Source organism: Phocoena sinus, chromosome 20 (assembly GCF_008692025.1).
Source record: "Phocoena sinus isolate mPhoSin1 chromosome 20, mPhoSin1.pri, whole genome shotgun sequence".
Taxonomy (NCBI): Eukaryota; Metazoa; Chordata; class Mammalia; order Artiodactyla; family Phocoenidae; genus Phocoena; species Phocoena sinus.
In genome coordinates, this window is record NC_045782.1 from 42147728 (window position 1) to 42171902 (window position 24175).

General features: G+C 38.7%; 1 protein-coding gene across 1 annotated transcript in view; it reads right to left on the reverse strand.

Moving 5' to 3' along the window:
• The window catches only part of NSF (N-ethylmaleimide sensitive factor, vesicle fusing ATPase), a 159093-nt gene that overhangs the window by 67463 nt on the left and 67455 nt on the right, over positions 1-24175 (reverse strand). Inside the window, 1 exon segment of the mRNA XM_032615290.1 lies at positions 3441-3640. Coding sequence (XP_032471181.1) covers positions 3441-3640 — 200 coding nt within the window.

The window sequence follows — 24175 nt, forward strand, 5'->3', positions numbered from 1 at the left end:
CTTTCTCCTGACTTTCTGGAAATTTAAATTGTGCACTAGACTTTCTTGTGGTATTTATCTCTCTTCATTCCTTTCATCCTTTGTCTGTAGTTATTTTTGTCTAACATCTTTCAGTTCACTAATTCTCTCTTTAGATGTGTCTAATCTGTTGTTTAAACTTGAGTTAATTTACTGAATTTCTCATTCCCAGAGTTTCCATTTGATTTTTTTTAACAGTTTCTAGTGCTCTGCTAAAATTTTCAATCTTGTTTCTCTTTGAATGTAATAAGTATACTTATTTTAAAAGTCTGTATCTGAGAATTCCAGTATCTTGAGGCCCAATTTCTATCATCTTTTGTTTCTCTTTCTTCATGTTGTGTATGTCTTTGTGTATCTGATTGCTTTTGATTATAAGCCAGGCATTGCATTTGCAAACTATAGAAATAGTTTATGGCCTTGCATGATACTACCTTCCACCAGGAAGGATCTACAATTCTGCCAAATGTCTGGGGGCACTAGTGGTTTAGGAACCCTCAGCCTAATTTTAGAGAATGACATGACTCAAAGCTGATCTGTAGCCTCTGTAACAGCATGTCTGCTTCTGGTTAACGCTTGCTCCTATGGTGTAGTCCTTCAGAGTCCCAGCTCAAAATGAGGCATGTTCATCAGACGTCCCCTCTTTGTGGGCCATAGGCTCTAATCTCTGTCCCCCTTATACCCACTAGCCCGTCAAGGGGGCTGCATAGCTGTTTAGCAGCTCCCTCCAGAAATGGCTAATTTCTCCAGAGGAACAGTGACCCCCATAAACTGGGACCTTTTTTTCTGGGCCTCCATTCTCCCCCTAGATCTTGTAAGCTCTCTGATACCTCCAAGCACATTAAAAAAAAAAAAAAATTAAAACATTTTGTTGAGCTTTTCCAGTAGTCTTCAGTGGCAGGCATGATTCAAATTACCTAATCTGCCACAACTAGAAGTAGAAGTTCCAGATTTTATCTACATTTTTACCAATTTCATTGCTCACCATTGTTTCTTGCATCCACTGCTTTCCTTCTGGGTTCAATTTTCTTCATTCTCAAATATATCCTGCTTCACGTTCTTCCAACAATCTTCTGTGACTAGTTAATTCTATTAGACTTTGTCTGAAAAAATATCTTCATTTCATCTTATTCCTGAATGAGAATTAAGCTGGGTATAAAATTTTAAGTTGACAGTTATTTTTACTTAGCTCTGTGAAGATATTCTTCCACTCTTTTCTGGTCTCTCTTGCTGTTGTTAAAAAGTTTACTGTCAACATAATGGATATTCCTTTGGATGTCATCATCATTTCTTTTTTGTTGATACTAAGACATTTCTCTTTTTTTCTTTGGCATTCTCCAGTTTCACTACAATGCATCTAGATATAAATTTCTACTTATCCCATTTGGGCTCATGGTGCTACACGAATCTAAGTATTTATGTTTATTAATTCTAGAACATTCTCAGACATTCTATCTTTGAATATTGCCTCTACACTATTCTTTCTATTTGGACTTCTCATTTTAACTCTGTTATCTCAATTTCTCTTTCATATTTTCCATCTCTCTATCTCTCTGTGCTACATTCTGGGTGATTTCTTTAGATCTATTCTACTGTTTATCACTTCTCTCCTCAGCTGAAACTACTGCTTATGTTTAACCTAGTTGCTGAGTTTAAAATTTTGATGATGACATTTTCAATTTATTGGAGCTATTTTAGCTTCCCCTGTGAGAATCTCTTGTGGCCTGGCTTTGTTGGAGTATCCCTTGGGGTGTGCTTATATCTAACAATCCTATGTGGTAACACTGGCCCAGGATTCATTTTAAAATTAATTTCTCAATTTTGGGGCCCCAGACTACATAGTGGGGTGTGTGTGTGTGTGTGTGTGTGTGTGTGTGTGTGTGTGTGTGTTTTTTCAAATCCTAAACATGAGTTAAAGATCCATGGGTTAGAATTCCCATGGCAGATTCCTCATCTCCCACTCTAGAACCCAGGCAAATAGTTAAAAGGTTTTGTTATTTCTCTGTGCTGGTAGGGAAATATTTTCTAGTCATGCTTTTCATTGATGACAGAGCTGCTTTGAAGGTTCCAGTTCCTAGGCCACACCTTAAGTAAGTTCAAGGACTCATTTTATGTCCCCTAGTGGATGACAAAACCCAAATGCACACATTACCAGAACCAAAAGCTGCAGCTCATTATCTTTACTACTCTAGTTTTCAGTTTTCTTTTGATTTCTGAAGACTTCCTTTTCTTCCCTGAGAGCTCAATTGTGCATTTGAAATGATTTTAGCTGAATTATATTTTATCCAGCATTTGAAGATTTTTGTAGAAGGAAGATTTTCAGGTTACCTAGTCTACTGTATTGCCAGAACCAGAAATCCCACAATACTGTTTTTAAACTTTCCTTTAATGAAACAAATATATTAATACTAGTATATTAGTCAAAGTTTTCCAGAGAAACAGAATCAATAGATCTATAGATCTAGTCTATCTATTCTATTGGTACCTGAAAAAAAAAAAGAATATATATATATAAAATCTATCTAGAGATTAAATGTAAGGAGTTGGCTAACATAATTATGTAGGCTGACAAGTCCCAAGTTCTGCAGCTGGCAAACTGGAGACACAGAGAGCTGATGGTGTAGTTCCAGTCCAAAGGTCTACAAGCTTGAGAGCCAGGAAGAGGTGTTTCAGTTTGAGTCTGAAGGCAGGAAAGAACTGATATCCCAGGTCAGGCAGTAGGAAATTCCCTCTTACTCAAGGGAAGGTAAGCCTTTTTGTTCTATTCAGGCCTTCAACGGATTGGATGGCATATTAGGGACAGTCTACAGATTGAAATGGTAAACACAACCCACCCAGAAAAATGTTTAACCGATGTCCGGGCACCCTGAGGCCCAGGCAAATTAGCACAAAATTAACCATCACAATTAGTAAACTCTGGCTTGATTTTTAGTTAATTTTATTTTTTTCTAAGACCCCAATCAAGTTCTCCTTTGAGACCTAACAACTTATACCTGTCACTACAGCTGAGTTAAGTCAGTGGTAAGTAAACTAGCTTTCTGCACATGAACCTTACACATAATTAATTCTACAAGTCCTTTTATGGATTTAATTTCTCTCTTTTAGGATAAATGAGTTCAAGTCTCTGGAAGTAATGTGGAATAAAAGTGTCACTTAAATACATATTCATGATCTGTTTTGCAAAACCTTTGGCTCATATAATCATCTATCTTTGTATTATGAACATGTGGATATTGACATCTGCTCACAACATGTAAATCTCCCATAATCCCAGTTCAGTGACATAACTCGGTTCAAAATAAATTTTATCTGCAATTTCTTCAAACTATAAATCACAGCAACAAGTCTTCCACCATAACTCTGGGTTTCAATCATCATATAAGTGATAACAAACTTTCACTAAATTGTACTTATGTTAACATTACCCTCCTTTGCTCCTCTTCAGCATCAGCAAAGAGTTTACGAATGTTAGCCTCTGATTCTCCCACATATTTGTTGAGGATTTCCGGCCCATTGACCACTTTAGGCTCCCTTGCATTCAACATCTTGCCAATCTGTCGAGCCAAGAGAGTCTTACCACAACCTGGAGGCCCATATAACAGAATGCCTTTAACGTGTTTGCAACCTAAAAAGGAAAAGAAAACAGTCTTACATCAACTAACTAAAATCCAAGTAAGACACCAAAGTTTTCTTTCTTCTTCACATGAATGTCAGGAAGAATACAGCAATAGCAATAACATATATTAATATCTAGGTGCTATGAACAGAACAAGAATGAACTGAAGATCTTTTTAAAATAGAAAATCCACAAACAATTCCTACACCAACACCAAAAGTTGAGGGGGAAAGCTGCCAATTAAAGGTCTTTGGAAAAGTATATTTGAATTATCATTGAGAACGAATACTCTTAACTCTGAAAATGTCTCTTTGACCTAAATACCTAATTAGGAAATATTACTTCTTTTTCATTACCCTTTACTTTAAAGCCAGGGGGAAAAAAGATCTGTTTTTAGGCAAGTTTAGCCCAACACAGATCTATTATGATACGACAGGCTACGGAAACTGTATCTTAGTCAAAGAAATTACAGGTCTACCTGTCAATACAAGCACTTGAAGAAAGGGCAGACATGTCTGAGTTGGGTGGGTATAGAGCAATCCATAGGATCCAGATGGATGTTACAGACTTTGTGGATGAAGTCGAATGCCCTATTTCACGTGACTATGCCAAGTGAGAAACGTGTTTTCTCAGAGCCACCAGGATGAAAATGAAACTGAAGCTTCATGAGAATAGTATTCAATTCTTTTCTAGGCAACCATTGCTAAATGCCTTAAAGGTATCATTAACAATAGCAAAATAGCAAGACTAATGATTTAGACTCCCTGGGATTTCTTTAGCCCACTCTACACAAGCATTTACTCCATTTCTTAAGATTAAGATGAAATTTGGTTTCTGTTTACTCACTCTAGGAATCCTCACCTATTTAAGTTTCACACTTAAGATGCATGACTCTTTACTTATGCGTTTTTTCTTTATACTACACCAAAAAATCACTCTGTGAAATAATGAATTCTTAGATTTCAAGCGTTACACTCAAAACTACAGGTGAACAAGAAAATTTCTGGAAATGGGATACAGTGTATTTTTATGGAAACTGTCCTCATTTGGAACAAAAGCCTTAAAAAATTATATCTTTAAGAAAAATTACAACAATACATCAATGACTCAATTAAGGAAACCACAAGATTCAACCAACTCTACTAGAAATTTTAGATTCTGAGGAGGAAGATATTTTGGGTTGCCAGTACAGCCATTGCTTCTATCTTTGTTTCAAAAAAAGACTCCCTTTTAAATCCTTAAAAGTAATGAGATCTGTGCTTCTGGTTAGACTTGTAGAGACAGGGGGAACTTAGTGGAAACTCTTAAAGGCTTAGATTCTTAACCCTTCTCATCACAGAGTAAATTCCTGTCCTAAGAACTGTGGCCCAGGGACTTCCCTGGTGGCTCAGTGGTTAAGAATCCGCCTGCCAGTGCAGGGGACACGCGTTCGATCCCTGGGCCAGGAAGATCCTGCATGCTGTGGAGCAACTACGCCCGTGTGCCACAACTACTGAGCTCGTGCTCTAGAGCCCGCGAGCCACAACTACTGAGCCTGTGTGCCACAACTATTGAAGTCCACGTGCCTAGAGCCCGTGCTCTGCAACAAGAGAAGCCACCGCAATGGGAAGCCCGTGCACCATAATGAAGAGTAGCCCCCACTCACCGCAACTAGAGAAGGCCCGCGTGCAGCAACAAAGACCCAATGCAGCCAAAAATAAATAAATTAAATTTAAAAAAAGAACTATGGCCCATAAAATGTCTTTGCCCTTGTCCCACCCTTGGGGCATGAGGGGTAAGGAGATAAGGGGATAAGCCTTAAGCTTCTCCTAGAGGCCAACACCACCACGCACTGTCAGCATCCAAGCCACTGGGACACATCTGATGAGGACTTTGGAACCTGGCTCCTAGCCTTCCTCTCCAAACCAACTGCTACTATCATGATTTGAAACTATTTGTATAAACCATTAAAGAGGCAGGTGGTGGTGGAGGGAGTGAAACAGGCACAAGGAGGGGAGAGCCAGGAAGGATAAACTGAAGACTTGCTAAGTACCTACAAAGTACCAGCCCTTAGCCACATCTCTCCAGTCTCAACCTTCTCCAAGTTTATCAACTTCCTTCTAACCACACTTCCTTCCATATTAAGCCATGCTTTCTTTCAAAGACTCTCACCTCCTCAGCATTCTTATACTTCTGTTATACCTACCCTATGAACCCTGAACACAATATGGCTTTACTGCACCTAAACATTGGCCAGAGCATGACCAGAGAAAATTACACCACTGTGCTGACTGATATCCTAACAGTCTCATGCTATCTGATTTCAGTTCTACTCTCACTGCTTTCTCAATATTGCATGCCACCCCTTACCTGTTTCTGTTCATCTCCCATTCTCCTTAGTTATTATCCAGACTTCACTGTTCTCTTCTCAAGCACTACCCATGCCATTAATTCTTAGAGATGATCTAGTTTCCTACTTTTCATAATAAAAAAAAAAAAAAGACTATCAGGTATGAACCCCCTTCACTCCCTACTTCTTTTTTTCTCCTTTTGGCCCCCCTCTTTTTTTAAACACTGCAAATTTATTATTTCACAGTTCTTTAAGTCAGAAGTTTGGGTGGGTTTGGGTAGCTCTGCTCCATTTTTCATAAGACTGAAATCAAGGTGTGGGCCAATGGGGCTCTGGGAAGAATCCACTTCCAAGTTTACGTGGGTTGTTGATAGAATCTATTTTCTTGTGACTATAAGACTGAGATCCCTCTTTCTTTGCTGGCTGTCAGCTAGGGGTCAGGTTGATCTTTTCTCCTAGAGGCTGCCTACTTTCCTTTTGACACTTTCCATGTGGTCCCCCTCCAGCAAGTGACTGAGTTTCTCTTATGCTTCAGTTCTCTTCAGCTTCTCTTTCTGACACATCTCTCTGCCTCTTCTGCCTTAAACTACCTTATGTGATTATGTTGGGCCCAGCCAGATATTTCAGGTTAATCTCCCTATCTTTTGATGAGGTTATTAGTAATCTTAATTACATCTCCAACCCCCCTTCACATCCCTGCTTCTTTATCTACAAATTTATCTGCAGGCATCTCTTTTCTCATCCTCAGCATCAGTTCTCAAAGAAGGAGCTTCCTTCCTCTTCTCCAAAGTTTAAATTGCAATTATTTGTTTATATACTTTCTTTTCTCTTAAGACTGTAAACTATTCAAGGGCAGGTACTGTCTCATCAATCCTCAATTGCAGACACCCAGCCTAATGCCTAGTACATAATATGTACTCAATAAATGGCAGAATAAGTAAATTATTGATTCTTTTCCTACAAAACTCAGAGAAAATGGGGGGATAGAAGATGGTTTTTAAAAATTATTTGAATAAGACAGGAATAAAGACGCAGACCTACTGGAGAACGGACTTGAGGATATGGGGGGGGGAAGGGTGAGCTGTGACAGGGCGAGAGAGAGTCATGGACATATACACACTAACAAAAGTAAGGTAGATAGCTAGTGGGAAGCAGCCGCATGGCACAGGGATATTGGCTTGGTGCTTTGTGACCGCCTGGAGGGGTGGGATAGAGAGGGTGGGAGGGAGGGAGACGCAAGAGGGAAGACATGTGGGAACATATGTATATATATAACTGATTCACTTTGTTATAAAGCAGAAACTAACACACCATTGTAAAGCAATTATACCCCAATAAAGATGTTAAAAAAATTATTTGAAGCTCTTAAATTATGAACAGTATGTACTTTCATGGCTGAACTAATTTAAATACCTAAAAAACACCTTTGCAATGACTGGGACTTACAAATTTAGCAAGACAAACTACATAATACATAAATACTAGATTTTTAACTCTGTAACTCTGTTTTTGTACGTGGGAAATGCTCAATTTAATGTGTTTTGAATTAAATTGACTCAGATGTCATAAAATAAATAACCCACAAAATATTACCATGAAGCTTGAAAGATAAAATGCACATCCGTGGAACTTATATGTAATACAGATCTGTGAAATTACAGAATCTATTCAATATAACATCAATAAGAATGTCATAGAAACTCTAGTCTGCATGAGAACCATAATTCTTTTAGGATGTCAAGAAAGCACATTAAAAGTATACAATGGGGCTTCCCTGGTGGTGCAGTGGTTGAGAGTCTGCCTGCCGATGCAGGGGACACGGGTTTGTGCCCCGGTCCGGGAAGATCCCACATGCCGCGGAGAGGCTGGGCCCGTGAGCCATGGCCGCTGAGCCTGCGCGTCCGGAGCCTGTGCTCCGCAACCAGAGAGGCCACAACAGTGAGAGGCCCGCGTACCGCAAAAAAAAAAAAAAAAAAAAAAAAAAAAAAATATATATATATATATATATATATATATATACAATGACATGCGAAGATTTTCAAAATCCACTTCCACAAAGGAAGCAGTTACTTGAATAATCAGTGGAAATGGGACTTTGTTATTCCTATTATTATCATAGCCTTTCTGACTTATTAAATAAGCATTGGTCTCTAATTTAAATGAGTCATAAAAACTCTGCATAAGTAATTCCATTCAACAAAAGTGTATTAAGCTCCTGTTTGGACTAGGCACGAAACTAGGTGTTTGGGATACAAACATGAAAAAGGCAGTCCCTACCTGCAGGGCATTTCTGATTTAGTAGGAAAGACAAATAAAAATAGGTTATCTACAATATAATATGACATTATCAGAGATGTGCATGAAATGTTTTTTGGAACCTAGCCAAGAGAGACTGATTCTGCTAGAGTGATGGCAGAAAATTAGGGATGGACACAGGGGAAGAGGTAACATACAGTCTGGGTCCTGAAGGCCAGTTTGAGGTTCATGGTTGGGCAAGTGAAGGGAAATGGCACCCTAGAGAGATTAGCATTAGATTAGGCATGGCAGTGTGGACCTAGAAGCTGTCCTCTCAAAACAGCCAGTTATCACCTTCTGTGGCTGGGAGCCTTGGAGGTGAGTGCCTGAGTAAGGGGATGACAGGTTCCCAACTAAGGAAGGCCTTGACACCATGCCCGGGAGTTTTTAATTTGTTTTGTAAAAACCCAGTGTTTTTTAATCAGGGAGGATACATAACGAGATGTGTGTTTAAAAACTAACCGGCAGTGGAGTAGACGAAGGACTAGAGAACAAAGATCAGAGGGTGGGAGTCTAGTTGGAGGAATGTTCTTAACCTTTTTCTGGGGACACTGCCTCACTGGCTGGCTCTGGATTTTTGCCAATTAAGCTTTCCTTTTCCTATCCCTCCAAGTCCCTCCAAGCACATAAACAACTGGGTCCAGAGGCCTCAGAAGGCTGCCTCCCTACTGATACCCCAGCTTTCCCCTGAGCTTCTCCAGGACATTAAGGCCTAGCTCTGATGCTGGGGAGCCTCTGATCTCTGACTGTTGGACTGTCTGACTGCGAGCTGTACTGTTCCTTTTTTTTTCCTTTATGTCTTACATGCCCCCCCTCACTACTCAGAGATCAGTTCCCTGGGTTAGGGAACTACATAGCAAAGGGCAGGCACAGAAGAATGAGAAATCAGTGGAACTGCCTTGTTTAAAATGTCATATTCTCTGATTCTATCTCTCATTTTCTTTCCCATGGAATAGCCTAATGGACCTGCCCAGAAAAAATGCCCATGTACAAAAATTTGCATGCAATTTTGAGAAGATTTTTTGATCCTCTGGGGTCGAATCATGAAATTCAAATTAAAATCCCTGGATGTACTACTGAAATAATCCAGACAAGAGACCAGGAATGGAAAGAGGTAATAATCTTAAGAAATAGTAGTAGGAAAAGAATGGAAGAGAACAGAGATATTCATCAGAGCTTAGAGACCAAATGAAAATAAGAAAAAAAGGAAGAGTCAAGGATGACCTTAAGGCATCTAGCCTGGGGGCACATGGGAAAAATGATAGTAATCTCAGAAAACAATCAAGAGGTTAGCAAGAGGAAATCATAACTTTGTTTTTGGCTATAAGGCATCTGAGATTCAGGCAGTAATGTCCATTAAGAAAGACTTGTTGAAAGCTCAGAGAAGATATCAAAACTACTGGTTCAATATTTTTGAATGCCCGTTCTGGGTACATGAAAAGCCTCAAAAAGCTTTAAGCAGAGGAATGTGACAATAGGGACAAATGCTCCGGAGACAAAGGATGAGGCCTGGAAAGAGAACATCAGATTTAAAAATCAGAAAGTTCATGCTGATCTGGGTCAGATCATTTTGGGTTGTGGTAGGAGAAGGAAGCTAAGTAGCATAAGCAAGAACAGACAGAGATCACACTTTCAGGAACTCTGGCAACAAAGAGTAGGGATTTAAGGAGACAGCTGCAAGGAAACTTCTTCTGAGACTAGTTAAGTAAAGAGAAGAGGAAGTAAGCTGAGGTTATGCCTGTTGGGTTCTGTTTACTATGTGAAGTAGGGGGCTTAGGTCATCTACAAAATGCAGGATGAGGAGATGATATTGGGAAACATGGTAAAGGTTTGGAAAGAACGTGGGGAACTGGGAAAACGTGTGGGGAAATGTGCTTGAGCAGACAGATGCCATTGGGTAAGTGAGCTCAGCATACGAAATTCAGGTTACTGAGGGACTCTCCTCTTTGCTGTAATTATATAAGCAACTTACAGTTAGGTAAGGTAGGTTCTTACTCAATTATATAAATATAAATTTTATCAAAGCTGGCATAAGAATATTGACTTTTTTGGTTTTAAACATCTCTTTTTTTCAAAACTGAATCTTAAAGTTTAGCAACACAAGGTAAAGTATTAATTTAATTTGAAGTTTATTATCTAATTTTAGCTAGAGTCTATTATCTAATTTTTGCTCAAGTCTATTACCTAATTTTCCATCCAAAAAAATCCAAAACTATCACATGGCCTGTTTTCAACATTCTCCCTCCATTCTCTACCAAGTTTGAGGCTTTAGTCTTCATTTCTAAGTCTTCGCACCTTTTCTCCTTCCTCCATAACTTACATAAGTAATAACTAATGTGGGCTAATAGTATAATCACATATAGTGCAAAAGCAGTTCTTCTCTTCATTTCCTGAGTTCAGTTATTTAACTGCTTATTTTATTAACTGCTCCTGTTAATCATCTTCCTAAAAATAACTAATTTTTATTTGGATGAGGCAAAACATAACAACTCTTGGTTACAGTAACATAAAGGAAGGTGGTAGTGAAAAGTGTAATTCAAAATGGCCAAAAATGGCTTTATATATTTGGTTTTGGAATTTTAAGTTGCTAATTATATTTGAATATAGGAGTAAATGAAGTTCTGGGATATCATGTTCTTTGATTCATTCAACAAATGCTACATTTGGAGGTGGGAAGATGAAGCAGTTCTCTTCTGATTATTTCTATTTTCTCAGTGAAATAAAGATTCCAGGTCATCAGCTGCTGGTGAAGATGGAAGGATGGAAGAGGTGGTGTTGGATGTTTGAGAAGAATGGAGAGGAACCAGTCATCTCAGAGAGTAGGTGAGGAAACTGATGAGGCTAAGGAAATACATCCCTTCTCGGCCTTTTGGCTAAGATCAAGTGTAGATTAAGGAAATACAGAAGGAATGCAAGGAAATACTGATTCCAAGAAATACTGAGGGCTCGCTTGAGATTTGGTTCTTAAATTTAAAGTGAGGTCAAATACCATGGTTTTGTTTTTCTTAAGCCATATTTAAGTCTGGGCACTGATACAGAGTAAGCAGGTAGCTGAGAAACACCTGACATATACAAGATGCGGAGCAAGGCTGTTAAGGGTGTATGTGAGGAGGGTGAAGGTAATAGACCATGGAATCTAAGCTGGGTAAAGATGACAAAAAGGCTGGGAAGTGACAGAGTAAATTAACTGGAAGGTCCCCATGTCAAACTTGCTGGAGTTGGGGTAAGGGCTATGCTAGAAGAAAGCAAGGAAAAAATGGGAGGTGGCTAGAGAGGAAGATGCTTAAAGCTGAGATCCCCGAAGTAGTGGTTATTAGCGATGGTTCAGTCTTGGGTATGACCAAAGAGTGAGCAGCTGAGATGGAGTGAAAGAAAAGTTAAATGGAAATGAGAACTCCAAAGAACTGTGAAGACAGACTGTTGAACAAATCACCAACAAGGATACTGAAGTCACCAATGACACATAGATAAATAAAGCCAACAATGAGGATTACAGTTAGAGCAACAAGTAAGCCAGACAACAACTTCTTTGTCTGGCTCCCCTGTTCATTCTTCTCTAGCAGGGCTACTCTTGTTCTCTTCCATTTTGTTCTCCATATGTTAGGGACAATGAAAAGTATTAATATCTATTAATATATCATTATGTAATAGCTATTAATAACACTACAAATAATGTAAAACACCAAAGAAATAAACATAGCAAATGGTAACGCCATTGTTTACTAAGGATTTAAGTGAACATGACACTGGAACCTCACTATAAGACTACATTCTGTAAATAATTTAGTATAAGGCTTCTTTGTATCTCATTCTAGAGCCCTTGTCATAAAGTATCTTTAATGATTTCCTAAAATATGAACCGCAAAGCTGCATTTCAATTATATTTCACAACAGATATTTGTCAAATGGATGAAAGTATGACTTGTGGTCAGGTGCCAGATAGGTGAGGACTGATTGGATTAAGTGCATTAGGAAATAAATCAAGTGAAAAAATCTCTAGAGAACACTAAAAATTAGTAACTGAGAGTCCCATTTTTCTGACCAGTGATTCTCAGACTTAGATTTCCAAAACTAGCTAAACAACTTCTTTTTTAAAAAATATCTGGAGATTAGTGTTGTCATTGGGTTGCTTAGTTTTTAATTTACAAGGTAAAGATTTCTTAAACAAAAATATCAAACCTGGCATCTTCTATCAGCACCACTTCATATAAGAAAATATACTGTAATATCAAAAGGTACGGTGGACATAATCTCAGAATAAAGGACAGCTTTTTGTATTAAATAAATTCAAAAGTGGGGGCTCTGGAGTCAGCTTGCCTGGATTCAAGTCCTGGTTCTTCCTCTTACTAACTGGAAATAATAGCAACTACCTCAGAAGATTATTATGAAGGTTAAGTATAATGCACATAAGGCACTTAGAATACTTCCTGGCACATAGGAAGATCTCGTAAATATTGGCTTAATAAATATTAACTTATTTTTTATCACCTTGCTATAGAGGAGTGATGAAATGGAACCAGACTCCCAACTGTTAATGTGAGAATTAGATCATTGTTAGGTGACTGTAAAGCTTGAAAATAAGTGACAATCTTGCTTGTGAAATTCTTTCTGAGACTATTGTGACCATCTGGCCCCTTAGGCACTTTATCTAAAACACGAGTGTCACTTGGACACTGCAAATTATAGTGCCCATTCCTTTGATGAATCTCAAACTCCAAATTAACACTGTAGTAAATGAGTTGTAACACAGCAGTTTCACAAAGATTTTACTAGTGTTCAGTAGAGAAGGATTCTCTGTAGCTTTAGTCTCTCTCTTCCAGGTGGATTACTATCAGAGTCAATCCTGCCTGCTTCTCTTATGCCTTAGGCAGAATTCAATTCACACCTATTTCTCAAGCCTTCCAACTTCATTTAGGGTAAAGATGTAGCTCCATCCATAAAAACCAAGCTACCACAACTATCAGTTCCATGTGTACACATCCTTCTATCATCTTTCTCCCCAACCTGTTCTATTACAATAAATATTTCTTTTCCAAAGTTCCCCTTATCCTCCCAATTGCACCCACTCTCATAGCCCTTAACTACCAGATATTAGAAAGCTGCCCCTCCTCTTTCTTACGGGGGCACACACATCACTCTGCTAGCACCCACCTGGGATGATTTGGTTCTATTGAGAGGAACTGGGGCTATTTCTGGGTTCTTCACCCGAAAGGTCATTTGCAATGCTAGATTACCACTGCCCATCCTTTGCCTCTTAGTTTGAGGTAGGTTAGTATGATATGCACTTCTCACCTTAATTCTAACTACCACTCTCTGCCAGTTGAATTAGCAATTCTCCAACAATGTAAAAATTTGCAGCCCCAGGTATTGATATTCACTGATACTGATATTCAGTGATTATAATCATACAAATTTTGGTGGAGAGAACTTTAGGAGGCTTTAAGTGTGTGCTATGAATAGCTTGAAATGATTTTTGACCTAAAAGTCTAAATATAATAAGAACTTATCCATTATAATAAGGCTTATGTAGCCCCTGATGAAAATAATACATGAAAATATGTATGAGACCTAATATACTAATTGTAATCCCTTTTAAAAAATAGCTCAATGAAAAATACATAGCCTATTTCTGCAGTAAAATGAATAAATAGTAATGTTTATAATCTTTCAAATATTATCCATAAAAGTGACAAATTTGTATTTGCTAATCTCTTCAATTTTAAAAAGCAGTGAATTTTCTTTGCTTTCCTGAGATTATATCAGAGGCAAGCTGCACTGAGGAAAAATTGTCAGTCAACTTTTAGGTATCCAAAAGAGGAAAAAATTACAGCAAACACTAATTTTACACAACAGTAAGCATAATAATAATAAATTAGGAGGAATGTCTGTCAAATTAGCATCAGGATAAAGAGTGTTTAATTTATTTTGTGGGAAACATGATCTATAAAGAGAGAGAAGTGTGAAGTGGGTTTTGTGATGTTTAAAGGGGAATCCCAAGTAGCTTCCAGTTCAAATGCCAGACAGATTTGCCAAGTTTGCCAAAACAGGGAGGATATCAACAGACTAGCAGCAAGTCAGGACATATTCACAAGTCTTGCAAGCCTCTCTCTGCAGTTGTGCAAACCAGATTTGAATGCTTATTTTTAAGTCATGCATGCACTTGCAGAAAATACAATCACAAATTAACATCAATATTTAATCTTTTAAAGTTTGCATAATTCTAACTTCTCCTAGAATTATGAGTATTTTCTTAGTTCTATTCAACTTCTCATTTTAGTAGTACAATATGATTATTTACACTAAGAAACAGTTTTCCAACCATGCAATGAGGACCTGGAGAATAGCTTCCAACAACTCATAATATAGGAGGGCTTTTTGTTTGTTTGTTTCAAAGATCGTCAGTCAGCCTCTAAAATGAGTTATCTATATTTGCTTAGCTGGGCACGTAGCAAATCTTTAAGAAAAGGAAGTACTTAAGACTAAAAACACGACTTCTGACCCCATTTGAGCAGTCAGGTCTTTGATCGTCTAATCTCTGGGTATCATTTTGTCCAGTAGAGACCTGCTGTTGCCCCATCAACTTTAAAATGCCAAGAGCACCTTGAGTTCCGTTATGATAAAGTGGAAAAGGCCTGTGCCCTAAGCACCAAGCATCTATGCAGGATGCCTACCACCCAACTAGTCTATATACAAATTAGTCACCTGAGATTCACTATAGATCCTCTCATTAGATAGCCTAGAACTAAAGATGGGGTATGTGTAGTAACTCTCCAAACTAATCTTTGCTGACACCCCCATCCGTTTTTTACTCCCTCAGAGGGTGTGGCCTGGTATTTCACAAATTCTTGATGACAAAGATCATGCTTCTACTATAGCAGGTCCTGCCTTGCTGCCATCTGGCAGCATGTATCTTTATTAGTTTCAGAATTTTACAGCTTTTCCTTTCCCCTTTTTTTCCCTCTGTCCCTTAGCTTTAAACCCATTTTACTTGCAGTCCCCAATGGAGCCTCTTAAAATGCAGATTTCCAAGCACTACTCCTAGAAATTTGAATTCATTAAGCCTGGAGTGGAGCTGGGGAAGCTATTTAACAAGCACCCTCCAGGTGACTGTAATGCAGGCCAGAGGACACTCTGAGAAACATCATTCATAGTTAAAACTGACACTACATTAAGCTGCCTTCTAAGAGTTCTTAGGTTTTTATTTTATTTAGTGTACATGTTCTATAGCATTAATTAAATCATAAGCTAATAAGGATATTTTTTTATTCCTCGACAAGCTGTAGCTGTTGAAGAGCAAAGAGCTATTCTAACAAGATAAAAGTTACCAAGAATAAATGTAAGGGACCTCCTTGGCAATCCAGTTGTTAACACTCCACGCTTCCACTGCAGGGGGCACAGGTTCAAACCCTGGTCTGGGAACTAAGATCCCACATGTCACGAGGCGTGGCCAAAAAATTAAAAATTAAAAAAATAAATAAATGCGGGACTTCCCTGGTGGCGCAGTGGTTAAGAATCTGCCTGCCAATGCAGGGGACATGGGTTCGATCCCTGGTCCAGGAAGATCCCACATGCTGAGGAGCAACTAAGCCCGTGCACCACAACTGCTGAGCCTGTGCTCTAGAGCCCGTGAGCCACAACTACTGAGACCACGTGCCACAACTACTGAAGCCTGTGTACCTAGAACCTGTGCTCCGCAACAAGAGAAGTCACTGCAATGAGAAGTCTGCGCACTGAAACAAAGAGTAGCCCCCACTCGCCACAACTAGAGAAAGCTTGCGCACAGCAACGAAGACCCAACGCAGCCAAAAATAAATAATTTTTAAAAAGAATAAATGCAAGATTTCTACACTTGAGTACAATTGGGGGAGATACGGTTTTGTGAGAGATGACTTGGGGGTTTTACTCAACAATAAAGTCGGTATGAGTCAAGATAGAATGTGGATGTCAAAAATGTTAACGCAATTTCATCCTGCATTGAAAGGAGATTGATGTTTTGAACAAAGGATGGATAGTTCTGGTCTACGGCATGACATGAACTACACTTGCAGTACTCGAAGTACTCCACTGATTTCTGAGTTTCACAACTTAAAGCAAACATAAACAGATGTTAAAGTTCAGAGAAATGAGAATAGAATGGTAGAGGAATACAAATTAAGTTATAAAAGGGTTTACTAGAAGAACCAATCAAGCTGGGAGTTTTAGCTTAGGGAAAACATGAATCTGAGGAGAGTTTAGTTCTGGACAGAATAGCTTTCTTCACATACCTAAAGGGCTTTCACAGGGAAGCAGGATTATCCTTGTTCTGTATAGTCTTAGGGGAAGAAATAGAGTTTGCAGAGAAGCTACAAGGACATGTATTTCATCTTAAGTTAAGGAAGACTCAAATCAACAGTTGTCCAAAAAATGGAACGCAGTGTTCAGAAAGAATGAGTTTCCTGTTATTGAAGGAATTCAAGCTTAGCCTAAAGAACTTGGCAGAAGTTATTCAGCAGAAATGGAGAGAAAATGTAAACAAAAGACAAGTATGTGAATTAAATGACTTTTAAGATCCCTTGCAATGCTGAGATTCTATAATTCCTTTGATATTCTGATAGAAACAGCTAGTTTTGCAAAGATAGTAATATTTAAAATAAATATTCCAGGATGGGAACAAAGGAGACCGAAGGCTAGTAAGACAATAAAGAAGCTATTGCTATAATTCAAGTGTAATTTACTGAAGCTATGAAAAAGATAAGAGGAATGACCCAAAAAACAAAGCAGAAACAAAATTAGGAGTAGTCAATAATGGATTTGAAAAAAATGCACGCACACATGAATAGAGCCAACTGATCTTTGTCAAATAATCAAAGGCAATACAATGGGGCAAAAATAGTCTTTTCAAGAAAGTGGTGCTAGAACTGGACATCAACATGCAAAATAAAAATTGATACAGACTTTATACCCTTCACAAAAATTAATGCAAAATCGATCACAGACCTAAATGTAAAACGCAAAACTACAAACTAAATGTAAAACGCAAAAACTACAAAAGTATAAAACTTCTAGAAGATAAAGCATGACCTTGGGTCTAGATGACCTTGGGTATGGCAGTTCCTTTTTTTTTTTTTTTTGCGGTACGCAGGCCTCTCACTGCTGTGGCCTCTCTAGTTGAGGAGCACAGGCTCCGGAGGCGCAGGCTCAGCGGCCATGGCTTACGGGCCCATCCGCTCCGCGGCATGTGGGATCCTCCCAGACCGGGACACGAACCTGTGTCCCCTGCATCGGCAGGCGGACTCTCAACCACTGCGCCACCAGGGAAGCCCCTGGCAGTTCCTTTTTAGATACAACACCAAAGGCACAATCCATGCAAGAAAGAATTGATAAGCTGGACTTCATTAAAATAAAAAACTTCTGCTCTATTAACAATGTCAAGAGAATGAGAACACAAGCCACAGAATGGGAGAAAATATTTACAAAAGATACATCTGATAAAGCATTATTATCCAAAATACACAAAGAATGGGACTTCCCTGGTGGCACAGTGGTTAAGAATCCGGCTGCCAATGCAGCGAACATGGGTTCGATCCCTAGTCCGGGAAGATCCCACATGCTGCAAAGCAACTCAGCCCATGCGCCACAACTACTGAGCCTGCACTCTAGAGCCCGTGAGTCACAACTACTGAAGCCCACGTGTCTAGAGCCCATGCTCCTCAATAAGAGAAGCTACCACGATGAGAAGCCCACGCACAGCAACGAAGAGTAGCCCCCACTCACTGCAACTAGAGAAAGCCCGTGCGCAGCAACAAAGACCCAACGCAGCCAAAATAAAATGAATTTAACAAAAACAAACAAAAGAACCCAAAATACACAAAGAACTCTTAAAACTCAACAATAAGAAAACAACCCAATTAAAAAGTGGGCCAAAGACCTTACAGACACTTTACCAAATAAGATAAACAGATGGCAAATAAGCATATGAAAAGATGCTCTACATAATATGTCATCAGAGAAATGCAAATTAAAACAACAGTGAGATATCACTATATACCTATTTGAGTGGCCAAAACCCAGAAGACTGACAACACTAAATGCTGGTAAGGCTATGGAGCACTGGGATTCTCATTCATTGCTGGTGGGAATGCAAAGTAGTACCGGCACTTTGGAAGACAGTTTGGCAGCTTCTTACGATCCTAAACATATTCTTTCCATTTGATCCAGCAATCGCTCTCCTTGGTGTTTACCCAAAGGCGTTGAAAACACATCTAAACTAAAACCTGCACACAGATGTTTACAGGAGCTTTATTCATAACTGCAAAACTTGGAAGCAACCACAATGTCCTTCGGTAGGTAAACGAATAAATAAACTGTGGAACATCCAGACAATGGAATATTATTCAGGACCAAAAAGGAATGAGGTATCAAGCGACAAAAAGACATGAAGAAACCTTAACTGCATATTACTAATCCAAAAGGGCTACTATATGACATTCTGGAAAAGACAAAACTATGGAAACAGTAAAAAGATCAGTGGTTGCCAGGGATGGGTGGGCGTGGCACAGAGTATGTTTAGGGCAGTGAAAATACTCTGTATGATACCATAATGATGGATACACATCATTATATATTTGTTCAGACTCAGAGAATGTACAACACCAAGAGTAAACTGTAAGGTAAACTGTGGACCTGTGTGTGATTATGACATGTCAAAGTAGGTTCATCAGTTGTAACAAAGGTACCACTTTGGTGGAGGATGGTGATAATGGGGGAGGCTGTGCATGTGTGGGAACAGGAAATCTCTGTCCTTTCCCCTCTATTTTCCTGTGAGCCTAAAACTGTTCTAAAAAAAAAAGTCAATTAAAACATGCATACAAAGCAAAAATGATATGACTGATAAGGGATTAATATCCAACATAAACAAACAGTTCATACAACTCAACATCAAAAAAAAAAAAGACAAGCCAACTGAAAAATGGGCAGAAGAACTGAATAGACATTTTTCCAAAGAGGAAATGCAGATGGCCAACAGGCACATGAAAAGATGCTCAACATAGCTAATCATCAGGGAAATGCAAATCAGAACCACAAAGAGGTATCACCTCACACCTGTCAGAATGGCTATCATCAAAAAGAACACAAATAACATGTTGGTGAGGATGTGAAGAAAAGGGAACCCTTGTACACTGTTGGTGGGAATGTAAATTGGTGCAGCTACTGTGGAAAACAGTACGGTGGTTTCTCAAAAAACTAAAAATAGAACTACCATATGACCCAGCAACTCCACTCCTGGGTATATATCCAAAAAAAATGAAAACACTAATTTAAAAAGATAAATGCACCCCAACATTCTTAGCAGCATTATTTACAACTGCCAAGATATGGAAGCAACCTAAGTGTCCATCAACAGATGAATGGATAAAGAAGATGGTGTGTGTGTGTGTGTGTGTGTGTATGCACACACATACATACACAATGGAATACTACTCAGCCATAAAAAACAACGAAGTTTTGCCATTTGCAGCAACATGGATGGATTTGCAGGGCATCATGCTAAGTGAAATCAGTCAGACTGAGAAAGGCAAATACTGTATGATATCACTTACATGTGGAATCTAAAAAATACAACTAGTGAATATAACAAAAAAGAAGCAGACTCACAGATATAGAGAACAAACTAGTGGTTACCAGTGGAGAGGGAGGGGAGGAGTAATACAGGGGCAGAGGAGTGGGAGGTACAAACTATTGGGTATAAGATAGGCTCAAAGATGTATTATACGACATGGGGAATATAGCCAATATTTTGTAATAACTGTAAACAGGAAATAACCTTTAAAACTGTAGTAAAAATGTGTAGAAAAAATAAAAATAAAAAGTTTAAAAAAAAAAAGCATGCAAAGCAAAGGAAAAAGGGAAGAAAACATGACTCCAAGGACCTAGAAAATAAAGGTAACTGGGAAGACAGAACTATTTGTGGGATGGGGAAAAAAATGTTTAATAAATGTAACAAAGTTTTGAACATTTCAAGAATTCACTTCAGTAAGAATTCTAATGGGAGATGGTGAAAGCATCTGGAGATACAGTCATACATTACATACAGTAAAGGTGATCTAAAAATTACCACTAAATGCTTGGATAAAAGGAAGTAAGCCTCCGGAAAATAGTGAAGCTTATTCTAGAGAATGGGTAGTGTGGCTTCACATCCAAGTTGTGAAATCTAGAATAAGAAACCTAATAGTAAATCAACTCATTTAAAATGCTGAATCAAGAAGCCTAAAGAGCACCAGACTGGGAGTAAGGCAACCTGCATCCTAGCCCCTACTGTGACTCTAGCTTAAATAAATTGTTTACCTTCCTGGGGCCCCAAAATCCTCATCTATGAAATAAGCTTTTAAATAAGCTTTTCTCAAACTGGCGTTCCTTGAAACATTAATAGTAATATCTTTATGTCCGTATGTTTGTTAAGTAAGTTTAAGTAAATTTGGAAAATGTCAGACTAGAAAATTTCTATGGTCTGCTGCTCTAACATGGTGAAATTCTGATCCAAATATATAGTTACCTTAATGAATTTAAATCTAATGTATATACAGATATACTATTTGCTTTTGATTATCTCATAGAGAGGAGTATCAAAGAATGTAAAATGGGTGACAATCCTTTTTAGAAAATTTCATACCTCGACAGTGGCGATTGAGAGCAGAAAGCAAAGAGTCTAATAACAAGAGGGACAAAAACTGAGAAAGGACTGGATAATTAACATAATAAATGTAAATAATGCCTTTCATTCTGTTTGTCTATCCTTCTAAATGATCTTTTCCTTCAAATTCTTAGTGCTAAGAACAGAATTACCCAACTACAGGTTCAACCCATTTGATTTTTTAAAAATTCATTTTTAGGCAAAATGGAGAAAAGGATTCAATCTTTTGACTGTGGCAATAAACTATCATCTTTATGTTACACACAGTGTCTCACCTGGAGCCATTACTACATATAAGACAAATATGAATTTTGAATGGCTGAGTTCTATATCATTTAGTATGACATATGGTCAGCCTTCTGTAGCCAGATAAAGATCAGACTACAGAGAATTTGTAACACAATAAAGGGGGTCTTCCTATCTCCCTTTTTCTAAGCTTTCACAGCTACAGTTGGTTGCCTAAATGAAGGGTTATGTTCTGGGCAGTTTTTTGCTAACATTATTGTTAATTCTTTCTTCCACTTCCCTTCCTACAACAACCTATTCTCTATAGTGTCTATCAAGATGGTTGTTGTTTTTCTAAGTCAGTATACCACATACAAGAAGAAACTGATGAGATTTATAGAAGGAAGTGATAGAGCATTTATCAGCTCTCCTCTGATGGAATGTGATAAAAAGTAAATATAAATCAGCCAAAGTATGAGTTCACAAACAAAGAAAACATATTTCTAGGTGTTCCCTTGACTACCTTATCAACAAACACTGTTCAAAATGGGTAATTACAAAATAGCATATGAGGATAATCTAAGGCGTAAACTATTTTGAACAGCAACAAAAGTTTAAGATAAGGATTTGATTAAAGGGAATAGATTAAACATTTTTGTTTTTCATAAAATTACTTTTTGGCAATATAGTCATACCAACCACCATCTACATAGTACCTTGCTCACTGTGAACACTATGTTAGAAAATTTATACACATTAATGCTATATTGACAATAAACATACAAAGTAAATAATTTTGCAGGTGAGGGTACCAAGACTCAGAGAGTCTAGGACCCAGGGCCCTTAAATATTAAGAGGCCCAGGACCATACAAGTGATAAGTGCAATAATGGTAGACTCAAAGCGAGCCTTGTTTTGGCATACCCAAGAGCCTTCTTACTGCTGAGGAAGAGATGCTAATTTACCAGTACAGGGCTTATCTGGATACAATTTTGCTAATACTATTTATCTTTAAAAAAAAAGTTATCTACCTGTTCTTTCTTGGAAAAAAGCTCATGACACACTATTAAGTAGAGAAAAAAGTTACAGAAAAATGACTAGTATGATCCTATCTAAACAGAAAAATAACCTATACATGAGTACAGACAATCAAAAATACATATGTGTATAAATGCCTAAGCAAAATACTTTCCCCCTTCTTATTTCTGTAGTCTAGTTCCATCTGGGGCCAATAAAAGAGGTCTTTCCTAGATTAAGAAGGAATCTCAGAGGATCAATGTAGATTTAGTAACTTTTTAAAGACATGGCTCAAGTCTTTACTCCTTGAGTAAAGTGCATCAGCAGTGCATCTGCTGCTTCCTCATATTGCCTACTTTGTTAATTTGGTTCACAATGTGCCTTATACTTTACACAACCTTGCTCTGCGGGACTTCCCTGGTGGTCCAGTGGTAAAGAATCCACCTTACAATGCAGGGGATGCGGGTTCGATCCCTGGTCGGGTAACTAAGATCCCACGTGCCGCAGGGCAACTAAGCCCACGCAACACAATTACTGAGTTCACGGTCCTCAACTAGGGAGCCCGTGTGTGGCAAATTACAGAGCCCATGCACTCTGGAGCCTGCACAACACAACTAGAGAGAGAAAACCCACACGCCACAACTAGAGAGAAGCCCGCGCGCCGCAGTGAACGATCCTGTATGCCTCAACGAAGATCCCATGTGCAGCAAATAAGACCCATCGCAGCCAAAAATAAATCTTAAAAAATCTTAAAAAATAAATCTTAAAAAAAAATACCGCTCTGGGATGTGCAAATATAGTGTTAGTCCCAAATACACTGTAAGCATCTTGAGGGCAGGACTTGGGTCTAACCAACTAAAGTGTTCCACAACTGAGATTAATCAAGTTCTCGGCGTTTATTCTTTTCCTGAAAATTTATACTATGAGCCAGGCACCAGCACAGGAGCAGAACATACACTAGTAACCAAATAAACAAGGTCTCTTCCTTACTGAATTTATATTATGCTTGTGGGGGGTAGGGGCATGCAGGGGGCTGGAATATATGTAATAAGCAGTTATGCTACAAGGTAATAATGCATAAAAGAACACATGGAATTACTGGAACACCTAGGAGGACACTAAAGTCAAAGCATTCTGAAAAAAGTGAGATCAAAGCTGAGGCCTAAAGGATAAACAGAAGTTGGATAAAAAGATGGTGAAAAAGTACCCTCGGATATAGAGGTAAGAAACAGTAGCATGGCAAATTAGATGAACTGAAAATAGCACAGGTTGGCTGGAACCCAGAGCATGGGAGAGGGGCAGAGGCTGAAAGAAAGGGTGGGAAAGTCTGGCAGGGGGCAGACCACATAGGGCTTGTAAGCCATGGATAGAGTTAAGGAGAACTACTAAAGAGTTTTAACCAGTGGAGTGACAGGATCAGACTTGCCTTTTTATAAAAATCGCTCCAGTTACAGTGTGGAGAATGGATTAGGGAAGGGCAAGGCTGAAGGCTTAAGGAGCAATTCAGGCAAGAGATAATGGTGGCCTGAAGGAAGGCAGTGGCGGGGGAGATGGAAAGAACTGGACAGATTTGAGATTCTGAGAAGACTGCAGCACTGACAGGAAATGGGAGGTGAGGGAAAGAGACGAGTTAAAGAGGGTACCCAGATTCTCAGCTAGAGCATTGCCTGAGCTAGAAAACAGAAGTATGTTTAGGGAGGATGGAGGGGGCAGTTGAGTGAGTTTGACTGTGAATTTACTGTATGATCATGAGATAGCCAAGAGGTTATGCTGCTAAGAGCTCTAAGTTAAGACTGTGATGGAATATGCATATTTGAGAGTTAATGGCATAAAGACACTAATTTAACCTGCGGAAATGGATGTGATCAATTTGGGGGAGAACAATTACAGAGTGAGGAAAAGAGTAGCTCTAAGACAGACTCCTGAGGAACTCCACTGTAAAGGACACAAAAGAGACTGAGAAGGGACACCCAGAGAGGTCAAAGGAAGATCAGAAATCCTTGGAGGGA